The sequence below is a fragment of the Sander lucioperca genome, chromosome 5 (genome assembly GCF_008315115.2).
Source record: "Sander lucioperca isolate FBNREF2018 chromosome 5, SLUC_FBN_1.2, whole genome shotgun sequence".
NCBI lineage: Eukaryota > Metazoa > Chordata > Actinopteri > Perciformes > Percidae > Sander > Sander lucioperca.
In genome coordinates this window covers 11,962,662-11,974,918 of record NC_050177.1, presented here as the reverse complement: position 1 = coordinate 11,974,918, position 12,257 = coordinate 11,962,662, and the positions used below count along the sequence as shown (strand labels likewise).

Here is a 12,257-nt window from a genome sequence, read left to right as displayed (position 1 = left end):
AATATATGGAATGCCGTTTCATTCAATATTAACTAAATGAATAAATACATACATTTAATAAATACATGAATACAAAAAGAAATATGCCTTTGAAATACATCATGAAATAAATAAATGAGGCAATAAATACATAAATAATTAAATAAATGTAAATATTCATATATAAATGAATCAATTAGTTAAATATATGAAAAGGTTTTACTTGTACTTATTTCATGGTACTTTTATTCCATAAGTCCACGATTATTTCAAGAGACTTTTATTTCATAAATCCACATTTATTTATTTCCGTGGACTTTTATTTCCTAATGCCACATTTATTGATTTCCCTCTCTATTTATTACCAGTTCTTATATGCAAATCAGGGGGCGTGGCTATCTCTCACATTCAGAACAGAGCCGTGGGCAAAAAAAAGGCTGGCGAAGTGAGAGTGCGGAACATTCATAATACAGGCCGCATTTTACCCCCCTTATGGGCTGTGATAGTAGCCGTATATTTTATGAGTCGGGCTCATTGCCCACCATAGCCTACTCTTTAGCTCAATAAGTAAGTTTACTCACCTAAGGCCTTCTTCGGCCAATCTCCTCTGAATCGTGCTGGACGACACACCAAAGAGATCCGCAATTTCTCGGGTTGATAGACCGGACAACACAAAGTTAGCCAGCATGTCGCCTGGAATATCCAGCAGCGGGAGTCCAGCACCTGTGCTTGTAGTACTAGCGGTAACGTTGACTACTTGGACTTGGACATCTTCCACACGAACACGGTGCTCAATCAGTCTTAAACTATTTAAAACTTTGTCGTCTATGTATATTTCTTGAAGAGCACTTATCCGCCCTAGTAATATGTGCCAAAATAGTATGTGCTGATAAACCATGTTGATTTGCTAATGATAGCATGCTATCACGGAGCCCACCGATGTCTTCCATTATGTCCGCACTCACTTCGCCAGCCATTTTTTTGCCCACGGCTCTGATCTGAATGTGAGAGATAGCCACGCCCCCTGATTTGCATATAAGAACTGGAAATAAATAGAGAGGGAAATCAATAAATGTGGCATTAGGAAATAAAAGCCCACGGAAATCAATAAATGTGGATTTATGAAATAAAAGTTTCTTGAAATAAATAAACGTGGACTTATGAAATAAAAGTTCCATGAAATAAGTACAAGTAAAACCTTTTAATATATTTAATTTATTAAATTGATTAATTTATGTATGAATATTTACATTTATTTAATTATTTATGTATGTATTGCCTCATTTATTTATTTCATGATGTATTTCAAAGGCTTATTTATTCATTCATGTATGTATTTATTAATTTATTTATGTATTTATTCATTTATTTAATATTGAATGAAACTGCATTCCATAGAATAGAGGCTGAGACTGCCAATGTAAAGGGCCTGACTCAAAGACACACCTGTGTGGACCTGTTTCCCACACAAATGTGATTTTTGTCATGAATATTGTGGCCTACCTCTGCATGAAGACGTGGGCGTAAAACTGACATTAAACAAAATGAAAATATTATGTACTGTAATTTATTGAGCGTCCTTTAGAAACGTGAGAGCATGAGAGTATTGCTCTGGCAGTCAGTCCTGCCAGGAAACGCGACATCTTATCTGCCTCTGTCACCAATAATATAATTAGCTAAGGCTGACTTGCAACCATTGCTGCTCAGCTGCACTGCAGTCACTTTTATACGCTGCGGCCCCAAGGTTATACGTGCCACACCGATACTGTGACCGGATGTACAGAATTTATACCCAAGAGCACGCTGTTTAGCCATTGACTGTAATATTAACTATGGGTCTATGGGTTTAGCACAAGCTTGGGTGTCTCGTGGAGCGTACAGCTGACACTTTGGTGCATCAACTGCATGGATCTGGAGTGACTTCCCCTTAAGAAAATCACGATAAACCTAATAAAAAACCTGTAATATTTATGACCTTTTTAAAATGTATTTTACGTTTAAACATTGGTTCATACAAAGTTGGATGCATGGGCCACCTTTGTTTCAGAATCTATGATTTTTCAGCATCAGTTGCATCTTGGCACGAAGTTCTCTCGTGCGTTCTGTGTAAGCTATACAAGCTGAGGAGGCACCTGAAGAATTTGCAGTGTGGGCCAAGGTGGGACGGTCCTACACAGGGTGCGCGCTCCTGTCTCCATATCACTGCCACTAAAAGTAGCCTAATTCTCCGGCTCCACGAGACAGACATGCATTGCGTGCGCACGAGCAGGGAAGAAAAGCTCCGAACATGCACGCCGATAACCATTAAATGACACCAAACACGTGCTGTCATATTTAGCTGGTCTGGATCCAAAATTAATTCCGAGCGTAAGCTTTACTCGCGCACCGGAGTGACTTGCTACAGCTAACAGCCTGTTTGTGTTTGTACCCTGCAGTCAGTTGCTGAGGACGCTCGTTGTAAAATGAGGTTTGGAAGCATCATTTTATTCGTCGCTCTCTGCTCTTTTACCGCTTATTATATTTATGAGCCAATTCCTGAGGAGATAGAAGAGAGATGGAAACTCATGCTGACCAACTCTTTCTTCAGAAGTCTCAGCAACCTGGTAAGGAAAATAATGTTATTCTTGCAGGCTATCTTGACATTAGGTCTGCTGGTACTGATGATTCCTTTAAACATAAATCCCTTTACAATAGGCTGTCTAGCACTTTGGGTGAATGAACACGTACTTGTTATTTCCGTTTAATACATGATTGATTAATGTAGCCATATATCAAATAACAAAACATGCTAAGTTGTCTGAGGGAAAGTGGCAGGTTAAACGTGTAGGCTATTGTATTTTGCTGATGTGGATATACATGCTTGTTATATCAGATTATGTCAGATGCTAATCCACGTGTTGTATAGTCCTGCTCACCTGTTCTAATATTAGATCCTATTAAGGAAACTCCAATCTATTTATGACCATCAGGCATCTGTGGTTTACGCGAGCCCATTGTGGTGCGACTAAAATGACCCTTTATTGGTTTAAACACCAAGTAATGTATACATGGCTGTAACATTAGTATAAACATGAGTGGCTTTGTTTTGTCACTACACCTTGGGCACTATTACAAGATCAATATACTTAATCAATTCAACACCTAGAAAGGTGTTGCAGTAGTATGAGTATAACATATTTGTCATGAAATGCAAGTGCAGGCTACTGCCTTTAACACAACAGGACATATTTGTGATAGGAAGAATAGTGTTCAGACTCATTATTTCTGATGGATTCAATATCATTTCAGCATGAAACAAAGTATTGTATTAAGTAAGATATTTAAATATTGTGGATTGTATGCACATAGAGCTTGGAGTGGATGACTCTGATGATTTTGTTGTGGCGACAGTAGAAGAGCATCAGCTGATTAGCCTCATGCCAGCCACCGACTGCCTGCCTCATCATCAGACATAATAGAGTGCGAGTCATGCTTTTATAACTTATTTAGTTATGACTTCTTAAAATAAATAACTAGGGAGCTGTTGACATTACCAGGCAACATTCCGTGTCCCTCTCTCCCTCTGTAATACTGCATAACCATGTAGTTAAGCATCTTAACCCTTTCTGATTTGAATATTATGAGCTTTGGTCAAGGTGGTTGTTTACATAGGATAAGCAGCCTGAAATAGCTTAACCGAACAGTATGAACCGTAATACTCATGGCTCAATTCTCTAATGTGTCTGTCTCTCATTCTCTCATTTTGTCGCTTTGCTTCCCTTTCCAGGCAGACCTCAGTGAATTACTGGGGCTGAAGGACTACATGGGGGTGATGTACTTCATCACTCTGGCTGAAAAGGTAGTGCCTGTTTCTGACGAGCATGTCAAGGTGACAGAAGAGAAATTTGATGGAGTGGAGGTGGTGCTGTACCAGCCTAAGCAGAGGGGCGGTGAAACTGAGCTCAGGAGAGCTGTCATATATCTGCACGGTGGAGGATGGTGTCTGGGTAGTTCCCGTAAGTTGATAGGCTTGATGGGTGATGTGTGTGATGTGTTCTTCACACAGTAATTCTACTAATTTTAATGAGAAACGTACTCTGAAATGGATGTGACAAATTACAGCTTTGTATAGATTCCCTGTGTCAGTTATTATGACAGGATCATAAATAATTAAACCATCAAAATACAAGCCACAAAGCTTTCAGTTTCCTGAGTAAGGAACACACCGTCTGCTGGAGCGGGGGGAACCTCAGAGGGTGGTTACACTTGCTAATCCAAAATGTAAATTTACACACGACATGCTGTTTGACACATCTCATGCTGTTGTTGCAATCTGTTGAACGGCTATAACAATTACGGTAACACAGATTATTCAGTCCATCTCTGTTACTGCAATGTTACCTTGGATGTCAATACTTATGGTGGTTTGTGTTGCTTTAGAATCTCTGTTCTGATCTGTCTGTCTTCTCTGTCTATGCAGGGATGAGTCCATATGATCTACTGGCCAGAACAATTGTCACTAAGCTAGATGCAGTTGTTCTTTCTGTCGAGTAAGTATTTCATATTTTATAGCCAGTTATATGCAGCTACTGTAATATAATGTGCAAACTGCTGCTTCATTTGTATTATTCATAGTTAAGTCCTACTATTCCCCCGACTCTTTCTCCCAGCCGCTCACACAATTTTCTGTTGTCATATGTGCCTGTCCTCCCTCCATTAGTCACAGGCTAGATGGAAGTGAGGATGCAGTAGAGTGAAGCTAACAGGTTTTCATTTGGGTCTCACCAGGCTTTTCCCTGTCACAGCTACACTCACTGTTGTTCTTTGGCGCTTCCGGCCCTAACTCTGTCTCTCAGTACTGTAACTTTCTTTTGTCAATACCCTCTCGCTATCATCTAATTCACTACTCAGTTTTTCAGCTTTGTCAATCAACAGTTATGTGAAATACCAGTACTCCGTCACCAAGTCATTCTTTCATTTTAGTGTGTATTACAAGGTTGTGCTTGATGACATACTGTACATGATTTGACAGTGGGAGGTAGAGTGGATCCATGTATTGGAGTCTGGTGTGTGGGGGTACTGCCTTATCTGCCTCATCTGAATTCCTGTGTGTAATTTTTAAGGGTTCAATGAGTAATTCCAGCATTTGACAATCTCAATGTCAGCCATGTGCAACATTTGGTTCATAGATTAAAACAAAAACAGTTTAGAACATGCAATTTATTTCAATAATGTCGGTGCAGTTTGCAGTTGTTTTGAGGCATTTATTTGAATCAATTGGGGTGTCACTGTTTATAATCGTTAAGATGCCTGTGGTTTACTGTGGCCCATTGTGGTGCGGTGAAAATGACTTCTTATAGGTCTAAAACACAATTGGGTACAGGAATGCATACCTGGTTGTAATGTTAGTGTAAACATTAGTAGTGGCTCAAGACAGTCCATACATTCAAAAGGTTTTGCAATTTCATCAATTGTTTTGTTGATTGAATATTGCAAAACATTGCTTACATGAAACTGAAACTTATTTTGTTAGCCATTTAATCATATAAATGGCCATTTATCATACAAGATACAATTGATTTAAAGATTGTTATCAATTAATCTGTATTATGATAAATTGTCAATTTGTAAATTTTCTCTAATAAATTTAGTAATTTAAATTTAGCCTGTGCAGAGGTTGGTAAATAAGTAAATTGCAAATGTAGTGTGATAACACTGACCAATCATTTTATAATGTACAGCCTAGATGAGCATCTTTCTGTTGCTTAAACTTTTATACACCTATTTTCTTCTCCCAAACATGTAAATGTGTTAAACTAATTTAAGAAAAAAAACGTGTGCAATTTTCCCTTAATCTGATGATCTGGTTATCCCCTTAAAAATGTTTTCATGTGTATTTACCAAGGCTCAAAATGTAGCTTTATTCTGCACCTTTCTGCTTCTTCAGGTACCGACTTGCCCCGGCTCACCACTTCCCTGTCCCATATGAGGATGTATACCATGTGGTTAAACACTTCCTCCAGAAGGGGGTGCTGGCCCGGTACTCTGTGGACCCAGGACGCATTGCTGTGTCTGGGGATAGTGCTGGGGGCAACCTGGCAGCTGCGGTCTCCCAGCAGGTACTGAATCTGTTTTTTCTTTCTAGTGTTAGCTTTATGTTTTTGGTTTACATGTGGAAAAAGAACTGTATGAAGAGGTGACATGAGGCAAGGTTAAACAGCCAGTTTATGATAAATAGTATTGTATTACCCTGAACCAAAAGAGCATGTTCTCTGTGTTGGGTCTGAGGTGACCAGTAGTGACCTACTATATCATAGCCTATCGTGGAGAACTTTGTTTTAACTATTCATCAGGAAATTACGTTAATTTCAAGCCAATTTCTCTGATTCATAATAAGTAGTACTTTTTTATAATTGTTTATACTCTATGAGTGCTATAACATAACATTGAGGCCACGTTTCATAACATCTATGAACATGGGGAGCTGGGCATTTCAAATTACAGAAGGAGTAAAAAAATAAAGAAACACAATGAGGATGGGGGTCTTACAGGAGGGAGTTTTCAAGTTCCAGGATAAGAAAACAATAAATATTTGTATCACCAGGGTGACCTGGCTTCAGTTTAGTCTTTTGAAGCTTGTGAAGGTTTTAATGTTATCCTATCCTTTTGGCCAAGAAAAAGCAAAGGCTGAGTTTACTTGATATCACACTTTTTTATTTTTGCTTCTAAGTTTCATACTATGTGGAATATGTTTAGATAATGGACTCACCTGATCACGTCAAGTATAAAGCCAGAAGGAATGGTTGTATAACCTAACGTTAACACTTTTCCCCCGCTGCAACAAAATGCTAGCTGAAACACTGAAGATGTTTACGTGTATCTTCGCAGAAGCATAATTCTAGCTATATTCTATCTAGATGACCTCAATCTGATGGCTCGTTCCAGGTGATGGGCCTTGTCGCACACAGTCCAGTTTACACAGCACTTACAGTAACACTGTAGGGGGGTTGAAATCAGATGCACTACCTCTTTGACCCTAAAGATCACTGTTTAAGGCCATGGAGAACATCTGGTGTTGCGCCATTGAGAGTAGCTGACATTAATTGCTTCACTTTCCAGGCGTACACAATCCTGGAGCAGACATGATGTCTCTGGGCACTCTTAGTAGATGTTTGGTGACAACACTGACATCATGAGTCAGACATCAGGCTGGTAGATAGGGATCTGTTTGCCTCAAAGCAAAAACCTAGTGCACTCACTGGCTCACACTGCCTTTAGGGTGACCCCATGATCCACTCTCATGGGACATGGCTGTCGCCCAGAAAAGTTTCTGTACGCCTTTCCTCGTCTTTGTTATATTTCCCAAAAAGGGAATTTTTTGCAGTACCTTCTTACCTAAACGCAGGTCATGTTCTTCCCTTTTACATTTTGTTTTATTTTTGACCAGACAATCAGAAAAGATGCTTATGTAAGTATTTTATCGCTGGAATAATGTATAAATAAAAAGCTGGTCTGTCAATGCAGTAGAATAGCATACATATTTGACATGACAGACAACTATATCAAATGGCTTGAGGAAAACTTGTAAAGACCTCTTGACTATCAATATTCATTCCAGCTTTTCAACACAATGCACCAGTGTTTGGTTAGGTGCAACTTGTTCCCCTGGTGTTCAAGTTTTTGTTGTTTATTTCTTTTTCTTTCGTCAAGCTATTTCTCTGTAAATATATTGAGTAATATATCAACTTCTTCTTTTTTTCCACTCGTGGATTTAACCTCATTAGAATAGCATAAATAGTTTTTTAAATTGGTGCTACATGGCCAGATAAAACACAGAAAATGGGCTGTGGTATTCACATTTGCTCAAAAGATAGAAAACCTACAACTACCAGAATGCACTGCGCCACACCGCCTTTAAATCAGACAAATAGCAATTCAAATCCCTCCAATTAAAAAACAATAAAAAGTTTATAAAAAAAGTCTTAGAGTTGATTCTGAACGAATCAGCTGTTAGATCAGCTGAGAGGCAGGATTCTGCACAGGCCTGGCTCATCTCGAACAAGCCTATTGCAAGCAGGTCACAGAATCAATATGGCGGTTGGCTGGTAATAAATGATAGTCTTACAGCTAAACTGTAAGCTAAAATATGTTTCTAAAAACATCTTAGGCGAGAAATAGGCAATACAGTAATATAATCTTGGAATATATTTGGTCAGTGCTGCCTAGTTTTACCATTTCATCGTTTTTTCATCCTCCGTTTTCGCAATACAGGAAACATAATGGCGCCCACTTCCTTTCCCAAATGGCAGTATTTCAGCCAAACACTGCACTAGAATATATTTCTGAAAACATTTATAGTGAGAAGTAGGCAATACAATAACAGTCTTGGGTTATATTTGATCAGCACTGTCTAGCACTGTTTAATCTGAGTTCGGTCTGAGATTGAGAAAGAAACAGGGGCGGCTGTCTCTCGATCCGCTTCTATACTCTTTGTGTCCATATGCGAAAGTACAATCTGTAGTTCGAGCAACAGCCCTAGTGAGTAGGGAGATCTGGGTAAGATGTAGGGAAGTTTAACATAGTTCATTTACACATACTACCAACATTAGTATCCAAAGTATCCATTTAAGATGTTTTTTGGCTTGGTTGAGCAAGTCATGTTTTAGAGGACAGCTTTACTGTTGCACCAATCTAGTTCTCTTACTACATCCATGAGTTAAGAATTTTCAGCAGCTTTGTGAAGAGACAAACAAATACAGAACTGGGACTGAAGCAATTCTTCCTGTAAATAACCATGACTAATACATGTGATTAGATAATGCTGTTTTATTTCTCAATACTTTCAGCACATATTTCATCGGATTGAGAAATACTCAATTGGAATGGAATTTTCTTTGAATACATGCCAATCTTTTTCTGTCTCTCTTCACAGTTACAAAGAGAGCCTGGGCAGCAGGTTCAGTTAAAGGCCCAAGCACTCATCTACCCCGTACTGCAGGCTCTGGATCTTAACACACCTTCCTATCAGCAGAATCAGGACATGCCCATTCTGCCCCGCACTCTCATGGTGCGTTTCTGGAGTGAGTACTTCACCAGCGACAAGGCGCTCTTCAGAGCCATGATGGCTAACACCCACAACAACCCTGAGTCTTCCCGTCTGCTGAAGTTTGTCAACTGGAGCGCCTTTCTGCCAGAAACATATCATAGAAAATACAACTATAGTGCTCCTGCTGTTGTGCAGGGAGTCGGAGGGGAGGCAGTTGGGATGGATGTACCATCTCGATCTTTTGCTGACCCGAGGGCATCACCCCTGCTGGTTCCAGACTCTGCCTTGCGCTCTCTGCCCAAGGCCTACGTTCTGACATGTGAGTATGATGTTCTCCGAGATGATGGGATCATGTATGTTACACGGCTCCGTGCTGCTGGTGTTGAGGTGACACATGAACACTATGACACCGGATTTCATGGAGGACTGATGTTCACTGTGTGGCCAACTGACTTCCTGATTGCACGTCGCATGACAGACAACTATATCAAATGGCTTGAGGAAAACTTGTAAAGACCTCTTGACTATCAATATTCATTCCAGCTTTTCAACACAATGCACCAGTGTTTGGTTAGGTGCAACTTGTTCCCCTGGTGTTCAAGTTTTTGTTGTTTATTTCTTTTTCTTTCGTCACGCTATTTTTCTGTAAATATACTGAGTAATATATCGACTTACTCTTTTTTTCCACTCATGGATTTTACCTCATTAGATACCAATAAGAAACAGGATTTTGAAAGAATAGTTCTAATTTATTCACATGAGGTGATCTGAGTAAAATACCATCACTCAAGTATTGTACTTGATTGTATGATTGTGTTCATTGTCCAACCAACATAACACTACCCATAGGTGGAATATTGAAAAAAATTGTTGTGATTGTTGTTGTGGATGGTTAAACATTGTTTTACATGTAGGTGGCTAGCTGACCTTCTGTGGTGCTGTTCATTGTATCCCATCACAGGACCTTCTACCTGATCTTATATCCATTGCGTCAGAATCAATACTATAAATTAGCAATGCATGCCACCAAAGAAATATGAGCTATCCCATCTGGGGTTTTAAGAATCCAGTGCAAGTATTGGCAAAGGAGGAAAGGATTTTCACAACAGCAAAACTTTAATAACTTCAAAACCTATGTTCAGTTTGGCCAAAGTTCCAAGAATGCAGCTAATACTGAAACCTAAGATTGTTTAGATGTGTTTGCAAAACTAAAACTGCTGCATAATGGTTCCTGACATTGCATTAAAGATTTGTCGATGTAACACAAGTAAAGAACTAGCCCTTAGTTGTGTAATCCATACAAATATGGTACACAGGCAGAGGCTGCTTGGTATGGTAAATTATTTAAATTGCAGAGTGAATGGTATCATCAGTACATCTAAGTTCAATTTCCACATACTTTACGGAGTATAACATAAATATCTGGAGTCTTGTTTGCGTTATAATGGCTGCAGACAATGGAATTTGATGAGCCACATTCCACACAGAATATTGGTATTTATCAGTAAAGATCATGCTGTAACAATGTACATACCTCCAAACATTCTTCACACGAACACGAACACGCGTACACACGATTGTAATTGAGCTGAGCAGGGTGTGTTGTAGCAATACGGCAAAAAGAGGGATAATGTCCAAGAGGGAATTTGGTTAAAGTTGTATTTGGAGCCTTAATATTTACAACGCATCACAAGTCTCAAGTGAATTCCCTATAACAAAATGTATAAAGGTGCATGTGTGTACCGTTGGTACCTGGCTTAAACCTCGGATAAAATGCTTAAAGCTAAACGGTCTAAAATGTGGCTGTATTTCACTCAAAAGGATTCCAAAACACGGATGTGCAACCGTCTGCAGCTAAAAACTGTGTATTCTAGCTGCACTTTGAGACACCATGGCCACTGTCGCAATTGGAGATGTTGGAGAGACAACACCAACGGGACTTAATGGTGCATTTAATGTCGCTGACTGTCGTTTTGTGCTCTTTTTTTTCTTTTTCTTTTTTAAGTATCAGTTTAGGCACCGGAACCATTTTAGTATTGTTTTTGTAACAGTTTTGGAAAAAAAAAAGATACCCCACCCTACATATGTGTGTACTACCCCCTTCTTTGTTCAAGCATGATTTTATTGTAGTTTGAGTAAACAGCTTTGCATGTGGTGAATTTGACATTCTACATTAAGCTAATAAATAAGCTTAGCTTCCAATTATAGACTTGCCTTTGTGTAATGGATACATTGCACAATGAATAAAGGCTGCTTTGTTGGATGAAGTTGCCAGTGCAAGACCAAGTGCCAGTTTCATGATGTCATTTGTAACATTTAACAGTGTGTAAACAAGATTATATGGCTGGCACTAAGACTGTATGCCTATTTCTGTATTTCTATTTCTTTTTTTTCTTCCAGTATTTTATTTTCACAAAGAAAATACAGTAAGATATATACTTTATGCAAATAAAGTATGTATCTTTTTAATCAAGTGACAGTTTTTCAGAGAAACCTAGTTCATTTGCATTAGCACTGCTACATTCTCAATTGTAAATATGACTATATTCGTTTTGGATTCCCTCTTGGAGAACCTATGATTTGCATAATTTTTAATTTCAATGTTATCTGTCAATAAATTGACTGGCCCTCTAACTACTGGTGTGTGTGTGTGTGTGTGTGTGTGTGTGTGTGTGTGTGTGTGTGTGTGTGTGTGTGTGTGTGTGTGTGTGTGTGTGTGTGTGTTTGTGTGTGTGTGTGTGGAAACATACTGTACTAGAATAGAGGCAAATGAGGAACAGAAGTGTCTTGTCATGTAACAAGATATTGACAAATACATTACACATAATTAAAGTGAACAGGATAATATGCTGTAAGGATATTCTGTATAGACTGACTTAGACACAACAAATACAGTTGGCGCCAATAAGGTGAAGCATTTCAGATTGGATCTGTTGAGGCTTCATACCTGAGAGAGTACAGTTGAGCTGCTAACATACTGCATAATATGTCCATTAATCTGTTCTATTCAAGAGGTTGGAAAAAAACAACAGAATTAGTGCAATTCATGCAATGCATGAGTGTGAACAAACCATTTATACAAAAGAATGATTCAACTAGGTCAAGCTCGTTCATCAGGACACTTTACACAAAACACTCCACGCCTCCTGGGTACAGAGTAGACTATTTATGTGTTACACAATGCTGGTCATATTCCTCTGTATTCTGGCCTTGTGTGCATGCACTTTATGTGTAGATGCACTTATTTATCCCT

At 38.9% G+C, this 12,257-nt stretch overlaps 1 protein-coding gene across 4 annotated transcripts in view; it reads left to right on the top strand.

Moving 5' to 3' along the window:
- The window catches only part of aadac (arylacetamide deacetylase), a 31,856-nt gene extending 20,218 nt beyond the window's left edge, over positions 1-11,638 (top strand). For 3 of the 4 annotated variants that reach the window (XM_036001226.1, XM_031301044.2, XM_036001225.1), the window contains exons 3-7: positions 2,415-2,582; positions 3,746-3,974; positions 4,439-4,508; positions 5,906-6,077; positions 8,891-11,638. In XM_036001226.1, the coding sequence (XP_035857119.1) occupies positions 2,442-2,582; positions 3,746-3,974; positions 4,439-4,508; positions 5,906-6,077; positions 8,891-9,517 (1,239 nt within the window). In that variant the 5' untranslated portion in view covers positions 2,415-2,441 and the 3' untranslated portion in view covers positions 9,518-11,638. Of the gene's footprint in view, positions 1-2,089; positions 2,583-3,745; positions 3,975-4,438; positions 4,509-5,905; positions 6,078-8,890 lie in introns of those variants that run through there. The other variant, XM_036001224.1, reaches the window with a different exon arrangement.
- The last annotated feature ends 619 nt before the right edge of the window (positions 11,639-12,257 follow it).